Genomic DNA, 21160 nt, shown 5'->3' on the forward strand with positions numbered 1-21160 from the left:
ACACACAAACCAACCACAACACAATTGTCAGCCTGCATAAAAAAAGAATTCCATAAGTCTGATTTAACCTTTTTAAAATATTTCATACAGCATTCCTGGTGAAAATGATTTGAGTGTAATAATATAAACAGACCATTCACAGTATTGCTAAAGAATATCCATTTGAGCAATTGCATACCATCTGTTATACTGTATACTGTTAAAAAATAAGAATTGAGAGTTTTAATTTAAAATTAAGACTTTAATTCAAGACTTTGCTTTTTCAAGATGATATTGTTCGTGTACGTGGTACGTTATTGAGAGTGTTTCCTTGTCTCTTTGAATCGATTATGATGTGGTGTTACTATTTTAGAAGGCGTTATACAACATTTGAAATTACCTCAAGAGCTTTTTAGCAGTAGAACTCTCTTCTACTAAATCTTTGAGTAGTTCTAAACTGTCATTTAAAAATATTTTCTATCTTACCCTATTTTATTAGCAATTTGTACAGGGAACTAAGTTGTTGTTGTAAGGTAATAATAAATCTAATTATTTTTTTTAATAATCGTCTTGGTTGTCTATTATATTATTTTAGAATATCTCATGGAACAGACCTAAAACTACATGTTCATGTCACACAAAGGTGAGACATTCATGGCAAATTTATCGACTCTGATGGTAAGCAAAATTAAATAAAGACAGAGTAGTTATATGGTTTACAAAATATGTGCATTAGTCATTACTCGTGCGCTTAATGAAAAATACATGTTTCCCTTTAGTTTTACTCTTAGTATTTACGTTTCAGGACCAAGGATAGTTAATTTTCATAATTCAACCAGACAACACTTGTACCTCCGAAACACACCATTTATTTCAGTGAACATACTTTGACATACTGTACCCTTCCAATTTTAAGAAAACTAGTGCAGTTGTGTATTTTTAATCTTTTTTCAGCAGTGATACTCTCGAGCGTCATTGGCTAACAATGACATAACTCAGAATATTCAGGAAGATATTTTTAACATTTGCATGCTGTAAAAGAAAAGAAGAAAAATTAAAACTTGTTTTGTCTTTGTAAACGTTTTTTTTTTTTAAATGTAAACTTTCATTTATACCTCTACATAGGTTTACGTGCTTTAAAACGAAAATAAATACTTTTCACACTGATCCCTTTTGGGGAGTTTCACTAGTGAAATATTATCAATATAACAATGCATAAGTACCCCTTGACTAATTAAATATAAATGTGATTCCAACATCCTTGACAGAAAAGTGTCATATTCAAATTACACATCTCGTTTTAGGTTTTAAAGAGTACATCCCAGAGTGTTTTATTATATCTCAAAGCAAAATTTGGTTAAGAGCAGAACATTTTGTTTCCCGTTTTAGGGAATGTCATATTGTCTTTGTTTGATTCTTGGAGCTGTAAAGTAGAAACGTGTCCTTTAATTACATTGTTAGCATTTCCAATTGAACGTCCCAGAGCACCTGTCTCCAATATAGAACCTTTGGTAGTCGCCCAAGAAACTGTGGTGTTGGTTAACGCTTGATTCAAAGTGCTGTGCCTAAATAAAGGGTCATGGAAAACCCCATCCACCCAGTTTCTGAGAGTGGTGACTGGTGAATCCTGTTGTCTGTCTATAACATTCACAGGAGATGAAACCGCAGGAGAGGATGGGATGACCTGTTGACATTTGAGCATGCACGATGGATACTCAGTTTGGTTTAAAGACGTGGCAGTTTGCGCCAGCGACCAGATTCTTGGCTTGCTGTCTAGTATTTGGTGGCCTTGTGGGAAGCATGCTTTTGTCTGCCTCCCGCTTGTAAGGTCGTGTTCACAATCTTCTGAAGACGTTTTCAGACAGCTTTTATTCAATTCCTGATTCTCTTCAATAGAAGCTGGTATGGAGATCTTTAAGGGTGTTTCTTTCAGGTGATCGTTCGGACCATCAGTTGTCCTCATATGGGTGTTCATGTGAAACTGATTCTTCAACTCGCATTCAGAATTCTCCGACTCAATAGCATCAAAGTCGTCTAGATCACTTAGTTGCAGGTCTTTATCCCCTCTGCTTCGGTTTTCTATATCAGAAAAAATAGTAAACAGCAAAAGTTTAATTCAGAAAAGATTAAGCTCACTGCTTTTGCGGAGAACTGCGCTCTGAAAACATACATGAAAGGTTCGAAAATGTATCCTATATATAATAAAATCCTCGCAGTTCAACATAGCCTAGTGACAATAAACACGTTCAAAAACTATAATAGATCTTTCATAGAACACTGTTTTAGCCTTACAAAAGCCACAGTAGAGGATATTAAGCTAATTATTTAAAGGTTTAGAAATATAATTTATGTATAGGCTTAGTTACAATTTGCTTCTGCTTGAAAGTTCATTAAGACATAAAATCATATAACGATGGAGGTTTTAAAATACCATTAGTTCTAATAATAATAATAATAATAATAATAATAATAATAATAATAACGTGATTATGCACAACGTGTAGGTAAGGCACTAACTGTGACGGTACATAGACGTTTACATTATCATTATCTATTTTCTATACGATGGAAACAGATGTCTCATCAAACATATTATAGAAGAAAGAAAGCTAACCATCGTCAGTCTTTTCACTTTTTATGTGTTCCTCCTGGGACAGCTCTTCTTCATCGTCATCGTATCTCTTATCGTCTGAACATTTGTTACGCGGAGGCCAGGTCATTTTATTTTCCTTCTTCAGTCTTCTCCTGGCATTAGCGAACCAGGTGGAGACTTGTGTGAGGGTCATTTTGGTGATGATGGCAAGCATGATCTTCTCTCCTTTAGTCGGGTAAGGGTTTTTCCTGTGCTCCTGAAGCCAAGCTTTCAGAGTGCTTGTTGTTTCACGAGTAGCATTTTTCCTTCTTGTTCCTCCGTCCATTGTGCCATACCTAAATCCAACAAAAAGAATGGCTTTGTAGAATTCTATTTTGGTCCTGACAATCTACTGTATATCATAAGAATAAAAGACCTTGATGATTATTTTTCAAGTAATTGTCGAGAAACGTGGTGTTTAGTTAATTCAAATAAGAACAAATGTTCTTATTTGATGTTCAAATGTTCTTAAGAGGTCCCCGAAGGATTTATGGGGGGGGGGGTACTGTATTGTATATTGCGTATTATTGTCACGCAGTGTAAACTGAGTTAAATTCAGTATAATGATGTAAGATATTCCAAATTACAAAAGAAAACGGTGTGAAAACTGCTTGTGTGCTACAATCCTCAGGTATAAAAGCACCATGGGTGCATCTCTTTAAGACTGCAGTCAGTAGTATTGTTTGACTTTACTCAATTACCTAATTAAAAGTACTGTAATTGTTTTTTTCACGACTCAAGGGAACAGATATTTATATAAAGTAATTTTAACCTAGCTTAATTACCTAATCAGGTATTTAAACAATTTTATTACTGGTACAACCGCTTTCTTACTGCACAAAATGTAGGCCTTGTATGAATAATTAATGAACATCAGTAAATTGTGAGGAATGGTCTCACTGAGCAAATTGGCTTAATTCATTATTTACCAAATGGGAAGGGAGTAAAATTCAGCAGGCTGCTCTGCACCTTTCAGATATATCGTTATTCTTCTACATTATAGCAAATATTTAAGAAGTTAGTCATGCATTTAGCGTGTTTCAATTATTCAGAACGTTAAGAATATTATCGTGGTATTAGGTCCAAATTCTTTTAAGGTGAAATAAGGTGGAAGATTGTGGGTTTTGTCTTGGGTGGGTTCTTGCTTTATGCTTGTAAACAAAGTTCTGTACTCATATCGCCAATAAAATCCCGCGCTGCATAAATGAATACACATATACATTGCTGTACATAAAAATCTTCACCAAATCATTATTATTTTTATTGTTAATGAAGACTTTTTGATGTTGTCTTCATTGATTAAAATGGACATAGAAAGTTTATTGTAAACTGTTTTTGGAACATATGCACTAAAATGGCACGGACCTCTGTTGTATCAGATGTATTTATGCAACACTGCAATCTTAGACATGGTCTCTCTTTTGCTCTTTATATTATATACTTTACCTGTCATACTGATACTGCCCCAAGGCAGGATCATAAGGATAGTAAGCGGCAGCCTGTGTGATCCCCGCATGCGCAGAGGCTGTTCCCTCTTTTGTGTCAAATGTACTCTGAAACATGCACGAACATACAACTGGTGAGGCTGTTTGATAGTGATCTTCAAAGTCATAGACAAGACTGTATCTGCCAAAAGTATTAACGTGAATCTCAAGAGAACCAACACATCATAAATAACAAATCATAATGTACTTAACACAGCTGTTCCAGTCTTCAGAATACGTGAATAAGTACATGAACAAATACAATTAACCAGTAAAAGGGTGCATTTTACTTTTACACAATCGTCTTCAAATAATGTATCCCACATTCAGTTTATGTAATTTACATGACGTACATTCATATGTAGTTATAAAATCGTTTTTTTAGACTTTTATCAACATTGTTTGTAAACTGTTTCCTAGTGAGAATGTAATTTCGTTTACGTTCAGATGTGTATTTTTTAATATCACACTAACAGCGAATTATAATGCAGTACGCCATTTCAAGACAGCGAAATATAAAAAGAGAACACATTTTTTAAAATCTGCGTAGCTCCACGACCTTTTAAATAAATACTGTGTTTAATTTAATTAAACCCTTCAATATGGGAAAAATGTTTCATGAAGTTCTTCTTAAAGAGAATTGACGTTCATCCACTGAAATTTTACAATAATTCAAAACGAGCTGATCGGTTGTCACCTGTAATCCAAGCCATAATTAATTGGTCGACTTGCCCTGACAATGCAGCGGTACAATTGCCAATTAGTTCAAACTGAATAAAGCCGCTGTTGAGGCTGAAAAGATAAATCACAACCATCAAACTGCAACGCATTTGATTGAAAGGAGCACTTTGTGGAGGACAAGAGGTGTGACTATGTAAGCTCTAATTGGTGCTGATATAATAATCAATGGCTGAGAGAAGATCAGAGAAATGCTTACCAGGGAGTAGAAAGCTGACGCATCGGTGCCATAAGTGACATAGTTCCCATAGCCTTGACTGCTGGTGTAGGGGTTCCCATAGACACCAAGAGCCGCTGCAGAGTTAAGCTCATGTCTCGCAGTGGCCAGAAGCCTGCTCTCGTAAACAGGACAATAAACTGGCGTTTGGGCAGTGGCTGCCACGCCGGATTCTGCCAGAGTTCTGCTGCTAGATTCGCAGCAAGTAGTTAAGGAATTGGTGGTCATCAGGAACTGTAAGGAAAATAAACACCGTAACTTGGCAGGCTGTTTTATTCATTGTTGCAAAAATAAAAGGTTCTTATAAAATGTCAGTAAAACATGAACGCAGCATAAAATTATGTTCTAAACCTTGAATGGATCACACTAGATATAAGTAAAACGCGTAAACTAAACGAATAACCATTATAATTTTGGAACGATCTGCCCTACGGGGCTATCTATATCCCCCAAAAGGCAAAGAACTGTGGATCACTGCCAAAAAACAGTTGTATAGCACTCCAAACCATTCTACTGTGATTTCTTGTTTATACAAAACACTTTGACATTAAGATGATGTGTGCACAGATAAAGATATAAAGCACATAGACTGTTATCTCGAACCCCCACAACATCGCAAAAGGTTGTCTTTCGCAGTTTTCGAAACACCTTTATCTCTGAATGAACACAGGTATTACAAAGTCCTCTAATGTTATACATTGTTTGAAACGGGACTTCACGAATCATTTTCTTTTTCCTCAAAGTGCCGGTAAAGATATCGAAAATCAATAGTGCCTTAAATTCAACTGAAACTCCCTCTGATAATCAATAATGTGAATCTTACCTGGGGTGCAGACGAGTAAGGATATCCAAATTGTGGGTATGACATGGTAGAGAGATCCCAATATCCAGAAATAAAGAGAGACGGCTGGTCTCCACGCTATTGCAGCCTTGCTGTGTTTCACTGTACCAATTGATTGGTAAGCACAGTCTCCTAGATGCTTATAGGGCGAAGCAGAATACCATATTTAATTTGTTAAAATGCTTCTCCAACGGGTTTCAAAAATGCATCAGTTATCTTTGGTAGGTCCTAAACTCTTTTTAAGATGTAATCGCGTGAGAGTGCAATGAAACACGTTTGCCCAGATTAATCACTTTGATGTCAGAAATACATATTTTGCGTTATAAAAAAGTAGTATAAAACACGTCAGCCCAGATGCACGTTGTTTTAAACACCAGTGACTCTGACGTCAGATGAATCCCACTCAAAATGACCAGACAAACTTTAATATGCATTCCTAGGGATAAAAATCGAAGAAGTTAATATGAATAGGGGAAAAGGTTTCTAAGGTTTTTTTTTTCTTTTTTTAGGAGGTGTGTGCGTGTGGGGGGGTGGTAGTGGTTCATGACGGACATAATTAAATTAACCAAAGCTTTGAGGAAATGCTAGGCATAACTTATCCCAATTTAAAACTACTCGACATAATTAAGCAATGATTTTTCTTCGAGTCACTGAGGGATGGAGAACACGTTTAATTAGAAATTAATTAATGATCAGCTGCCTCACTCCGCCCTATTGTAATAATTAGTCTCAAGTACAAATGAGGCAAACGCAGTAACACAGAGACCAGTAAATCTTGCTGTAAGATTTGATTAAAAGAAGACACTGACTGAGGTTAACCCAAAACCAAAAAACATTTCCACAGCAAACGTATCTAGAAACATGCGACGATGCTAAAAGCAATAAATGTAAAAGTAGAAAGCATGTATCAATCTTTAGCATTTATTTAAATGTTTAGATACGAGCCTTTATACAGCCTTAATGTTCTGAAATGCGTCCGTACATTTTAATTATTAATGTTTGGCTCTGGTTGCTACAATGATTATTGCGATGTTTTCCTGTAAAGTGTCACGTAAGCGCCCTAAACGGAAAGAACAAATCTCACATTTTGACACAATGCATTATAGTAATTTATATAGACTATCCACCAATATACGTTTTCCTCTGAAAATACGGATTTAATGTTTTCCATCACCTTTTCTATGCACAAGCACATTCACACCAAACATTTCAGATGAATACAAACTTGCATACTGTTTATTAAACTAGCTAAAGCTACGCAATCTGCCAAGCTCTCATGACAATTGAAAAAAATAAAAATAATGTGATAATTGCTATCGTTATACTTGTTAGGCATTTGCAAAGCTGAAACGATATAGGGAATGCATTATACTGTAAAACTATATAATGTGGCCTTATTTATGCTTGTTTCTGTAGTTCTTTTCTATGACATAAAACACATACTGTATTTGGTTTTATTCCCTAAAAGTGTCATTCTCCTAAAATACGATTTATTAATTACAGGGCTCTCTAAACAACCCCTTACACGACGGTAAATTCTTCTAAAAATCAGTTATTTGCATTTATGCTTTTATAATGTAAGCAGTATACTGTATCAAAGAAACCTGGAAGGCGTTTCAAACAACTTTAATTCGCGACCTACATGAAATAACTCTTTTTTCGTAGAGGTGGTGAATGTGTGTAGCTCCATGGTGTGCTGACTTGCTTAGAGAATCCCGGGTTCAGACATGTGAATAGCCCCAGGGTCACACTCAAATTAATGATGATGTTCTCCTCTTTTCCCCAGCTGGAAGACTGCCTGCAAGAAACGAATCTGCCTACACTGACAGCTCGATTGAGGGTGATTGATGACTATCTAGAGACCAGCCAACATAATATAATATCTGCTGCATAATTGCTTTCATTTACAGATGAAAGTACTTGTCCCCAAATTAAGTTAGGTTACATGAAACAAGTTGTTGGCATTTCGAAGACTCTGAAAAATAATGAATGCGCTGTAAAATTAAAATTAACCAGGCACTTCAACGCTAGAATACCCGTAAGTAACGAAAATGAACGCTATACGTGGGTCAAATGACAATTCAGGGTCCTTGCCCCATTTTAATCTTAACTCATTTACTTAATGAACTCCTAAAAGTTTTGCTAAAATATTACGGAATTAAGGGAATTGATGGTAGGGGTTATGTCATTACAGTATGTATTTAACTAGGTTATTCTTAGGTGTCTTTGGTTTCTTTATCTGACAGCGTTTACTGTAACATGCTTCCTCCCCTTAAGTAAATCAAATATAAGCTTTTTTTTTTAGTCATACAACAAACTAAACACCTTCTGTATTTAGTACGATCAGTTAATCAGCTTTAGAGATAAAAGGGCAGTTGTACATACAGTAAAGACTGCTTTTTAAAATCCAGCCTTGCAATTTGCCCAGGAGATGTCTCTTGTGTTTTCTGATGTAACGGAAGATAAGTGCCAGATAGTGACACAGGGAGCACATGAGAATACTCCTCTTGTTAAGACCAGTGCACTTTAACAGGCTTATCAGGATTTGTTTTTATTACGTCTTTCATAAGCTATTGTTTAGCTTCTTAATATCATTTACAACAAGTTGATAATTTGAATTGAATTTTCAATTCAGTACAATATCATCGTTAAAGCTACAATATGCTAAGGGTATGTAAAACTAAAGTAATCCGTTACTATAATTATTTGTAAGTAAAACGGGACAAATACGTTAGACATCAATTACATTTTGCATGCAGTTCTAGTTCAATAAACACATAGAAACCAGTAAATACGTTTTACAACCCATGGTCTATAATAATAATAATAATAATAATAATAATAATAATAATAATAATAATAATGTCAATGAGAACCTTTACACACCTTTAGTGGATAATATAATATTGTGTAAATGTTCTAACTGGGTTAGAAATTATCTTAAAATAAGACATCAAGAGTACTAATTACAACAGCAATTGAATTAGGCTTATTAAAAATAAGGAAGCATTAATATATCACACTTTCATGAAATTCTCATTTTTGAAAATCAGGGTTAATTTACCAACTGGATAAAATGAATCTATGAAATGGATGCCTTCTTTCAAGTATGTAGCGAATCGAGGTATTCTGTAGCAACGTGATTGCTGTAGCTTTGATAGACAGGTTGAGTAAGCGATCTTGTCTACATAGGCTTTTTGTATACATTTTCATTATCCCCCGCTTTGTTGGTGTTATTGGGTCTCCATGAAATATTTAGATGCACCAGTATTTGCTTTTAGAATAAAATGAAGATAGTAGTCTCTTGGAGTTCACTCAGTCTTGTTTTTCTTTAAAGATTAAAAGCCAACTTGTCACTTTTAAGATAAATGCTGAGGCTACTGCGCTTGCTTAGGGTTCAGGAATAAACGAGAACACTACTTGTATTTAAAACAGTTTTCTAAACAAACATAACACTTTACGGTTTTTCACGAAAATCGACACATGAATTTAATGGGAAATAAGTGAAGATAACTGCGCTTTTCATTTTTAATTACTGTAAAGTAAAGCGGTTGACAAGACCCACGCACAAACACACACACACGCCTCTGCGGGAATTCGTGGCCTGGCCACCTGTGTTCACCACGGATCCAGCAAACTACAACGTGTCGTTGCGTCACAAAACATAAATTGATCATCAATAATGCATAGCTACAGTTGGTTAAATCAACACCTCTTCATAAAAAGGTAGAGACCGACTAACTCTAAGCTTCGCATGCAGCTCTGCACACATCCCATTTTGCCTTACTAACTATAAACTGAAACTGAAGCATTAAATCTGTATGTGTAAACACAATTGCGCACGCTTTGGACATTTTTAAACAATGTGGAAAATTTAAACGACATGAATGTACTTTTTACATTAAACACAGATTCAATTTATTTAATTTATATTAAAGACGAGAATGAAGACATTTCTGAGAGATGTTATAATATGCTGCAAAAAAGTATTTCTAAGCACATAAAGTCCGTTACCTGTTAATGCAAGCTTGAGCTAAAAGTTATAAATGACATTTTCCAGGACCACTATCACTTTTACTTCTTTAATGAACCAATTCATTTTGGAGCCTGCTGGGAAGTAAAGCAAGCATTGCTGTCTACACAGTAGCCTACACTCTTTTGCTGTATTCTGAAAACGGGGCTTTAGTCCCTGGTACTCAACGCTCACTTTCAGTTAACTCCTGTGCAGCTCTGATGACGTGTCACTGAACTGTAATGATTATTCCGCTTCTTAATGACAGATACTTTACAGATCTCACGTTTTTATAGTTCAGATAAACTTCGGAACGAACTTTTCGAAAACTTGAGAAGTTGTGTATTCAACAAAATCAGTTTTGCCGTTTGTGACTTTAACATTTCGGACTGAAATGTTACTGTAAACTGTACAGTATATTCTAGAAATCCCTGGAATGTTCCTCAATAACTTTATATGAATAAACCTACCTTATCAAGAAAAGTACATTTTAAATTACATTATATAACTGCTTGTTTTTTTAAAAGGGTTATGCTTATATCACTGGAGATTTAAAACCTGTCATGCGAAACAACCTTAGGCTGAATTTATTATAATTCATAAAACTTCTGCTATACCATTGTTATTGGAGCTACCCTGTTATGATTCCAGCCAATAACTGAACAGTGGCATTATCATTTTATATTTACAGACTAACATGACTATATTCAGAGATAATTTAAGTGTAAAAACAAAAATCAAAGCTGATGTTTCACGAATTGTCAAAACGTCAACTGTCAAAACGTCTAATAAAACTGAAATAAAGACGAAAAGTCAAACTTCAGATTTAAAAAGTTTCTGCAGTATATGAAAACAGGTTTATAATGTTGGTTTATAAATACACAGCATGCTGTTTCAGTTGTAAAAACATAATTCAGTTTTAGATTAACCGAACCGACATAACCCATTAGTGATTTGCTGTAGTATTACATACTGTATTTATGCTTCCAGATATTAGTCTACCTACATGTTACTGTACTGTATGTACTCGTGATTTTTTCTTTCATTATTGAAGATATTCTGGTGTACTTAAAAAAGAAGTTAAGACATACAAAGAGCCGATACTTTCACTGTGTTGGAAAACGTGGAACTCATTTTCTTTCATTTCTGTGTTGAATAATAACGTAAACATACCATTTATCGACAATACTGTCGATAAACTCAATACTCTCATTCAACAGCACATTCCACAAATAACCTATTTACTGCTTTTAATTTGAACGTATACTTATGTTTAGGGTGATTTTAATTAATCGAAAGCTCATAAGCAAGACATCTCTGTGGATAGATGCGTTTGTGTTTGTAAAGTGACTGAGTGTGATACAGAGAGCTTCTGTTAGTATGGTAGATATGTCTTTGCTATGTAGTGCTATTTAAAGCTATCTCTGGGAGTCTGGAGTGACATTAACTAACCTTTACTGAATATAGGGCAAATCAACACTTCTGCGCTTGCAGTTGTAAGTTGTCAGTCAACACACAGCCCGGCTATTTTATCGTTCTTTATTTTACAGATGGAACAGAAGTGAATGCTCCTTCCATGAAACACCTCTAAGATTTTAGCACTGAACACGTCTGAAAGTTTTAAAGGATCATACAAAATATATTTTCCTGTACATTTTTTTAAATGCTTTGTAATGCAGAATACCTCAAACAACAATTTCTTACGATTAGTCTGTCTATACAGTAAACACGGTTTGTCGATTGTGGACATATCCATTTATACGGATGAGTTTCCAAGCAACGTGGTCTATCAAACGATGTATCATGAAATTACATTACCACAGTGGGCAAAATCCAGGTCTAGTGTATACAGTACCTATTATGTCTATGATGTTCCCCAGAAAAAAAATAAATCTAAATTTATAAGTAAAGACAAGGTAACCAATGTAGGTAATATGTTATTTTTTACTGTTTTAGAAATAGAGATTTACTAACTTATAATAGTATATACTGTACTTTTTTATAAAACCAATTGGCTTCAGCATACATCCATACATTATGTATTGCTTAGTGTTGGACTGCATTTCTGTGGTTTTCATGAATAAAGTAACTACTTAATTATAAGCATTCATATTTGAACGTATATTCTTATTATTATATTAAACTTATTATTATAATAATTTTTATATTTTTTATATTATTATAATAACTTATTATTATTTTGGGCAGAGCAGTGGCACTGTTGCTAAGGATCTGCACCTGTGGCTGGAAGGTTGCCAGTTCATATCCTGCGGCCGGCAGAGGAATCCTACTCTGTTAGGCCCCTGATCAAGGCCCTTAACCCCAACTGCTCCAGGGACACTATACAATGGCTGACCCTTTGCTCTAACCCCAAGCTTCTCTCCCTGTCTGTGTGCCTGTGTCTCATGGAGTGCAAGCTGGGGTATGCAAAAAGACAAATTCCTAATGCAAGAAATTGTACATGGCTAATAAAGCAATCTTATCTTATCTTATAATTAAATACTTGACTTGTATGTAGTTTTGTGTGTGACTGTCATAAACCTATTCAAGATTTCTTGGTGAATACCCTAACACTTCATGGTTCATGCTGCAGAAGGGAGGAGAGTACAGTATTATGCTTCATGTCTGAGGTACTTACACTTGTTGTAGGACCCCCCATAGCTCACTGCTTACAGAGGTTTTACAACCTAGGATTTTATGGAGTGCTTCCATGCTATCACTCACTTGCACCCAGTGGGACTTATGTTTCTCAAGTGTATTCCATTTTCCTAGTTGAGGTTTATAACTGACTCCCTTTCTGTCTTCACAGCACCAGGATCCTTCTCTCCTGTTCTCTCTTGGTTACTATGGTTGTAAGGAAGGAAAGCTTCTACTGCCTTGTCTTTGAGGACTTTCTCCAGGATGCTCCCAGGGCTTTTAAAACTCTTTGCAACCTTGCCTTGTAAAGGTATTTTCTCCTGGAGATGTTTCTTTATTGTCTTGAAGCTTTCATTGCCAATGCCTTTCTAACTAGCACTTAGTTAATGCTAACTCCAGGCTGGAACCAAATTAAATCAAGAACAGACTATTATATGTCTCTGGATTGGTCATCATTCATAGAAAGAAGAGTACAACCCATCTGGGACTAATTACAGTATATTACATATGCTCCAGTGTTTTATATTAAAAATAATAAATAAAGTATGATTCTATGTTGTTTTAATAACCTTTAAGTACAACATTTGGTTATACAGGAGGTTATATATAGATTGACAAAGTGTGACACAGCAGGGTCATAATGGAATCTTTGAAATAGGCAGGCCTCAAATTAACATAAAAGTGCAGCTACCTGTATGAGGTAAAACCTAAGAACTTTTTATTTACTGTGCCAGAAATAAAACCAAACAGCTACAAACCAAAACAAAAGAAAAACGCTCGTCTCAAAACTAAGTCTCTCGCTCTCTGAAACTCTTCACAAACTCCAGTCTCTCTCTTATGAGTTATTCATATGATCCTTAATTCCTTGGTCAGTTGATTCCCTCAATTTTGCCTTTGGTGAATGTGCATTACATAGCTCTGCCCTCTGTCACCAGACAGGAAGCAGATCAACCCTGGAAGCCTCTGCTTCCTCATTTTTATACTGTCACCTGACCATTTATCATCCAACAACTGGTCAGGTGACCATGGGCAGCAGCTCATTTGCCACAGCATTTTTGGGAATGTAGTGGCCATCTTGCCTGAACCTACTACTGTATGCCTTCACAAAAGGTTATGTGAAATAATCAAATGCCTTAGTAACCTCTCATTAAATTACTATGCACTGCATCCATCAGTTGATTATTACCATCTTGTAGGTAATATACTGTAGGTGTTGCACCTTTACTTTCTTTCGACTTACCACAACAGTTAAAAAATGTGCCATTTTAATTTAAAGAGGGACTTCAGTAATTTATGGTAGTGTGCTTTTAAAATCAGTTCAGTTCTACTTTTTATGTGACATAATATATTTTGCATTATTCCACCTACAATAGTTTGGTTTGGTCAAACATACATAATGAGTCCAATCCTGAGAAAGATACAAACTGATACAGTACATCAATACCTAGGTCAGGTTTCTGGCATTCTCATAGATAAGATCTAGGAAAGTTAAAATTACTTGTATTTATATTAAATGTTCATTCCATCCATCCATTTTCTAACTGCTGTATCCAATACAGGGTTGGGGGAGTCGGCGTCTTTCCTGGCAAGCAATGGCGGTAATGCAGATACACAATTGCAAGGACACCAGTCACAGAGAATACACAGAGACAAATACACTCACACCAGGGACAGGAGCCAATTAACTTACCAGTGTATCTCTGGACTTTGGGAGGATAATGGAACAACTGGAGTAAGCCCACACAAACAATGGAAGAAAATACAGATTCCACACCCATCAGTTCCAGAATTAAACCCATTTAAAGTGCCATGGAATTTAAAGACCAAGTAGTCAAGACCTTGGTACTCTGAATATCTCCACTGAATGATTGCACCTCCAACACCAACAGCACAAGTTGTGGATTTGGAATTTACTGTGGTAAAGTAATTTGCAATTAAATCAAAGAAAAGTGCATTATACAACTAAACAATTAGTTGTTTGAATGATAAAGACCATTTAATGTATAATTTCCTTTGATAATAACATAGCATTTCAATCTTTTATCACATGCATATGTACACAATTGGCCTTATGATCAAAATTTACCTCAATTGATTATTGTGGGAATTGAACCATCTAAGTATATTAAATGGTCTATAAAGGTCAAAGTATGTAAGCATCTGCCATGTAGGAATATCCTTGGAACACAGGATTTGAGCACCTTAGTTACCTGTGCAGTGGAGCAGGCCACAAACGCAATTTTAACATTTGCATACCAAGAAAATATATATTTCAAATTAGACAAGGAAGGAAATATTTCATTTTTAGATATGTTTACTATGAAATATCTTCTTGGCTATAACATACTGTACTTTGCTGTTATCACTGTTAAATTATTGTGACACATACAGTGTGTGGGTCTTTAAAAATTGAATAATCTCAAAAGAACCAAATGACCCACATTAGAATAGCCTCCTTCAATTTGCATTATGTTTTTAAATGGAATAAGTTCTCTTGAACTTCATGCAGGTCACTAATCAGTTAATTTTGGAAGTACGGTCCAACAGATCTTGTCAACTTAATAGTCTTCTCCAGGAGACTATATTACTAATGATCAATAGAGGAAAAAGTATAGTATATGGTTAAGTTAAAGTATCTGACACAAATCTCAACAGCAGTTAATGATGCTAGCCTACTGTGTAATGGTCTTTTGCAGAATTGTGGTCAACAACCCCAAAAATGTTCTGTTTTTTAAATATAATTCAGTGCCATGATATCACAAGGACATTCAGGATCATGTAGAATGTCAGTATGATGTGTTCAAAATGATTTTCTTTTTCTTACCAGATGGATTTAAAGGTCTTTTAAATATGAAAAAGCTTAATTATTTATCAAAATGTGAACAATGCATGACATGGGGAGGCAAATCTAAATGTATTTCATAAAAATGCAGAATACACCTGCATACAGTAGTTATCTGACTTTTCCATAAGGAATACCATAGATAAGCATGGAACATACAAGCTATTCTTTCATAAGCAAATGGAAGTGCATATTTTGTCATAAAGCAATAACATTTTAAATACCAAAAAGAATGAGCATTTTTAAGGTAGACTTTCACTCAATATTTCTCTAGTACAAGCGCATTACATTTACAGTCCCACTGTGTTATAAGTTGTTCTTATGTTTTTCTTTTCTACTTTGTTCTTGGAATGTAAGATGGGGTTCTGAATCTCTGAAATATTTACAAAAAATATGATCACTTTAATAAACAATGCATCAGAGTGTGATGTACTGTACTCTGTTGCGAAATAAATCTCAAATTCTGGGGCCCTGGGTTCAATTCTGCACATAGGGTGCTATCTGTGTGGAGTTTTTTATGTTCCTTCTGTGTTGGGAGGAGCAGGTGCTCTTGTTTTTTCCCACATCCAAAAACATTCTGGTAGGTTAACTGGTTTATGGGAAGAATGGCCCTAGATGTAAATGTGTGGAGGTCTGTGTTTGTGTCTCTGTGTACGCCCTGTGATGGTCTGGTGTCCCATCCAGGGTGTGTCCTGTGTTGTGCCTTTATCCTCTGGTTCATCACTACCTTCTTGCAACTAAGCAGTTACTGAAAATGGAGGGACGCAATGAGAAATAAGGAACTGGGGTTTACTAGTTTAGTTTGAAAAAAATTGAATTAACCATTCTAACATTAATTGATTTTGATAACCGTTATTGTGGAAAATAAGTATATAATATTAGATGGCACTTAATTTAATACTTTGCTGGGCAAATTGAAATCCCTGTTGGACAGTATTGACTTTCTGAATAACTGAATGTTGCATAATGCATAATTGGATAGACATATTTTTATATGCTTCTTTGGTCATGTGTTTTTTTTACTGAGAGGCATTAAAAAATACAACATATAGATATTGGAAACAATAACATTTTGTGCTTTTGATTCCTTTCATTGAATTGTATACATTTTAGAATATAATTTAACATACAAATTGAATTTATATATACAGTACAGTATATATGAATCATATTTATTAGAGAGTGTTTACTTTTAAGTTACATAATGTGAAAATTGACTTAAGATAAGCAGATTTGGTGGAGCACTATTGATAAAAAACTGCTCATTGCACTGCAAATGAAATATTCTTTGACGATTAAAGCACTCCCGATCACAAAGATAAATGCCTTTCCTACAATTTTACTTACACTTTGCCATTGAAGTCTTGCACAGATTTCCTCAAAATAAATTAAATTTAGGATGAATGTATGACAGAACAAGAATTGTTAATACATGGAATAGTTCATACAACCACACTGTTCAGGACAGCACACTAGGGACCTTTAAGAAGAGATTGGACAAGGTGTTGACATTCGATATCTTGTATGAACACAAATAGGCTTTAAAGGCCTGCTGTTCTTTATTCCTCTCATGTTCTTAAAACATAAGAAACTGGCACTGTGTTTCATTCAAATTGGGAACAATTATCTGCAGGAAATTATTTTTTTATTATCAATATATTTTGAGTAATTAAAAGTAAGTGTCATGCTCTTTTAACAGTTTCCTGAGCTTTGGATTACTGAATGAAATTCGTAGTAGTCATAGATTTGCTATTTTTACAGTTCATTACACAAGCTTTCATTACTAGAATTTTGTTATTATATTAATATTATATACTGTATATTATTACTTATTGTAGTTCTTGTAACTTTCACTTCATTTCAGAACTTTCAAATCTTTCTTAGTAATCTTTGTGAAGAAATAATGATACGGAATTTTATTCTTAATTGTTATGCGAATGAATGTATTTAATTTTAATTCCCGTGGTTGTACATTTGTGTACTATATGTGACAAGAGCCGGTCCAGGCTCCCGTGAAGCGTAGTTCTGGACCCTGTGCAGACGGTATAATCCGGAAGTGATTGGAGTAGGACAACAGGGAGGAGACGACGAGGATCAGGGCAGGTTGACAAACAGGGGGGCGTGACAACAGTTAACTGGTGCTCGGGGGACGTGGCCATGGCAAACAAGTCCAAGGGAGTCTAGGGGGAAATCTGGGGTGAAGTCCAAGGTCCTAATCCGAGTGATCCATCTGCGACGAAAACAAGATAATGATAAAAACTGGAAAGGGATCTGGTACAGGGACAGGGAAAAGAACAGGATGGCAAAGCAAGGCGCTCTGAGCCCCGCACTCAGCTGGGTCAGGACGCTGGTAGGAGGCCTATGCCCTCAAGCTGCAGATGTAGGGCGACTTGATGGTAGGTGGGCCTCCTAGCAAAATGTGAAAGAGCCGGAGCGTCCTTAAGAGGAGGGATTACAATCGTGACACTATACAGTATATCTAACATAAAGTTCATGTAAATGTATTTAAACAGAAATTAACTAGAAATTTAAACAATGTAATAAGTTGAATATCTTTTTACTGCTATCAAAAATAAAATAAAATCCAACTTTTCTATGCAATAGGATTTTATGAAAAAAATAAAAAGCACTTTACATTAATTATCAATTATCTAATTGTATATGAAACAACACATCATTTCCTATAGAATTAGTATTGTATTTTGTTTTCTCAACCATTACATACAATGTACAATTTGTGCTAAGCAAAAACAAAGTGGATATAAATCATCTACTCTGAGAAACTTCAATTGACTTTGAGGTGCCAAAGGTATTTATTGTGTTTACTAACTATGGCTGAAAAGAATTCATAAAATAAATTTTACATTGCTGTGCTGCATTACTTCTTCTTGATTTAGATTTTTTTAAAGAAGCTTTAATATTGTTAAATAATAGTTGCCGCAGACGAAATGTTGGTCCCAGAGACATTTTTAACCCAGATAGCACACAAAATAAGGTTGATGCTAGTATTTGGTTGGAAAGGTTGTCAAACAGCAGGAGGACCTAATGTCTGACCAGTGTTCTGCTGACTAAGCTGGCCATCATCTTTGAGAAAGCCTGTTCCATTTCTTCACTCTTAACAAGAGAAAGTAGCTGTCTAAGAACAATATATGAGCAACAGCAAAATAAATGTTAAATATTTTGTCAAAGGGTGTCATTTACTAGCATGTATAAAATAAGGAAGAACAAACATTTCAAGGCTGAGGAACAATATGGGAAAAGTAGCCTTGTGCAACATTGTAGAAAATTACTGTTTTTGGTTAGTTAGCAATGACATGTTCTTGCGTTTCTATTAAGGAACAATTTGTAGGAGAAACATGGAGATGCAGTAAAAGGAGACTGTACTGTACATGTTATCAGACATCAATATACTAACAGAATCATTCAGTTATAAAACTATGTTTGTCACGTTTTAGATTATGGTATATCTTCTGTATAAATAGAAAATGTCCTTTATAAATTTACAGATTTTTTTCTTCTTTCCCAGCATACAGTAGCGATTCTGAAAATATTCCAGGAAATACGAAACATGTTCAAGTTGTCATTAAGTTAAGATTTAAATTACGCTGTGTGCTAAAATGAAACACACATCCTTCAGAGTTATTGTTCGGATAAAAACAGAAATTTAATAGCGAAGCAATTCTAACAGCATGCATATAACTAATCCTTCTATTTAAAAAATAACATAAATGAGTAATTGAGATCTTTTGGGGGCTATTAACTTTTGACCTGAAATTTAAAATGCATAATTGTTTTCCTGATAAAGTGAAGAGTTAACAAAAAATTGCGAAGGAGCATTACTGTATGCACTTTGTTACATACTGTACAGTACTGTGCAAAGTACTGCGATTGATGGGTGTCTAGTCTAGGTGTACCCTACCTTGCACCTACTTCTTGCTGGGATAGGCTCTGGCTCCCCTACAACCCTGAATTGGATTAAGCGGTTAGAAAATGGATAGATGGATGGATGGATTGATGGATGTATATTATGCAGTGTGAAATGCTGCATTTACATTCCCATATATTTATTTGTTACCTCATATTTACTGAAGAAATATTTTCAGAAAAATATATGTAATTATTGCTAAATATAACTACATCAAATAGTTCATGGTTATAGTAATAATAATGCTTTTATCTTAAATACATACTTGGTTACCAACTTAACATTTCTATCTAGTTCTAATATATCTTTTGTTTTAGCTAAAAGCTTCATCAGACATAACTGTATTTTGAAGAAAAATAACTGTTATTTAGCTCTAAAGCACATTTTTTGCACTGCTGCTTCTAAGAGGCTTAACATGTTGTCTTCACTTTACCTGCATAATTTATAAAAGAAGACAATGCATTCTCACTACACATTGTTAACTAGCTTCAGGTGTTCTTTGGCATATGGTCAGGAGTAGAAACTCCACTAGATACTAACAAAAAATAATAGATTTTATGCAGATACCATGTTTACGATGTTGTTGGACTCTAGTCCCAGGTTTCAATATTTCCTTTAAAAACAACATTAACCTAGGGATACTGGTTATTATTTTATTTAGCATTTAGTTATTTTAAATAGAGTACATTAAATTGTAAAATACTGTATGAGAACAAACAGAAAAAAAATGTTTGTTATAATAATCCAAAATGAGTTACTTCTTACTGGATGTAGCTGAATAATAATAGCAGTAATGGTAGTAGTGGAGCCTAAATAGATACTACTGTGGTTGTAAAAATAAATGTCATCAAGAGTGAATTTTTAGTCACTGCACTGCTTGGTCTACATCTTTTATGTAACACTGTCAATATTAACTGCAACAGCACTGAAGACTTTGTTTCTTCAAACTTGGGCTTACTTTTCTCATATGTTTTTCAGTATTCTTTGGAAATAAACTATATAAACAAGACAGACCTCAGTAAGGTATTGTTAATGACATTATGGTTAGTTCACATTACCTATCTCTGAAATCATGTATGTGATAAATGTTTCTGCCGGGACTGTAAACTGGCCTCACACCTAATTTGTCACCCCATTTATACATCTTCAAGAAAAGTTACAAATGAGGGAAAGACATTCAGCACATACACCATATACAGTAGGATAATTTATAAACCATACAGGATAAAAGAAAACTGACAAATAAATAACAAAAACAAACTTTTCCTTAAAGTAGGACATCTCATTTGCAGTGAATAGAACATTTAAAAAGTCAAAGATTTGGTCTAGTGGTGTGAGTGGCATACTACTTTATTCAGTGACCTCATAGGAAAGACATGGAAGTTTCTTTGTGGAAAAGTCATGTCATGCTCATAACTGCCAAAGATATTCCAATTTGACTTGCCTGTTTTCTATGCTGGGGAAATAAAAAAAATGTGCAAAAAGCCACCACATGTTAAATAGATATTAAAATTGTATAGTTTTAATACATTTAGGTAAAAATATTCAAATGCATTCTTGTTTTTTTTTCTGTGATTGAAGGAACTTGTGATTGGATTTCCACATGCTGCCTCCATCTGCTGTGACTATGCTATCCACTTTGATATTAACATGGCTCTTTCATTAGAAAGTAACCCATTTACTGGTTTATATATAAAATAAAATGCAGAATGAAACAATAAAATGCATTCCAGAAAGGCAAAACCTATTTCTATTGTGTTCAGTAGGTACATTATGAATAAATAATTAGTTAAGTGCCTAGACTACATCAGCCAACTAATCACTACCTACTACACACATTATATACAGTATAT

At 34.7% G+C, this 21160-nt stretch overlaps 1 protein-coding gene and 1 long non-coding RNA gene across 5 annotated transcripts; one reads left to right on the forward strand and one right to left on the reverse strand.

Moving 5' to 3' along the window:
* Positions 1 to 825: 825 nt before the first annotated feature.
* Positions 826 to 9924, reverse strand: LOC102684807 (iroquois-class homeodomain protein irx-4-A). Of its 2 annotated transcripts, XM_015357578.2 has the most exons (6): positions 9906 to 9924; positions 5874 to 6030; positions 5033 to 5284; positions 4058 to 4164; positions 2594 to 2907; positions 826 to 2058 (listed from the first exon to the last, which is right to left on the reverse strand). In XM_015357578.2, exons 2-6 carry the CDS (start codon positions 5916 to 5918, stop codon positions 1337 to 1339), a joined length of 1440 nt encoding a protein of 479 aa, XP_015213064.1. In that variant the 5' UTR covers positions 5919 to 6030; positions 9906 to 9924; the 3' UTR covers positions 826 to 1336. The 2 variants fall into 2 exon arrangements, with proteins under 2 accessions (XP_015213064.1, XP_006635941.1); XM_006635878.3 differs by lacking the exon at positions 9906 to 9924 and having other exon boundaries at positions 5874 to 6271.
* Positions 2588 to 16258, forward strand: LOC107078627 (uncharacterized). Of its 3 annotated transcripts, XR_001479579.2 has the most exons (4): positions 2588 to 2807; positions 7678 to 7731; positions 12713 to 12850; positions 14100 to 16258. It is a non-coding gene; the product is annotated as an uncharacterized lncRNA (long non-coding RNA). The 3 variants fall into 3 exon arrangements; XR_011190651.1 differs by lacking the exon at positions 14100 to 16258 and having other exon boundaries at positions 7678 to 7929; positions 12713 to 13048; XR_001479578.2 differs by lacking the exon at positions 14100 to 16258 and having other exon boundaries at positions 12713 to 13048.
* Positions 16259 to 21160: the final 4902 nt, after the last annotated feature.

Source organism: Lepisosteus oculatus, chromosome 10 (genome assembly GCF_040954835.1).
Source record: "Lepisosteus oculatus isolate fLepOcu1 chromosome 10, fLepOcu1.hap2, whole genome shotgun sequence".
Taxonomy (NCBI): domain Eukaryota; kingdom Metazoa; phylum Chordata; class Actinopteri; order Semionotiformes; family Lepisosteidae; genus Lepisosteus; species Lepisosteus oculatus.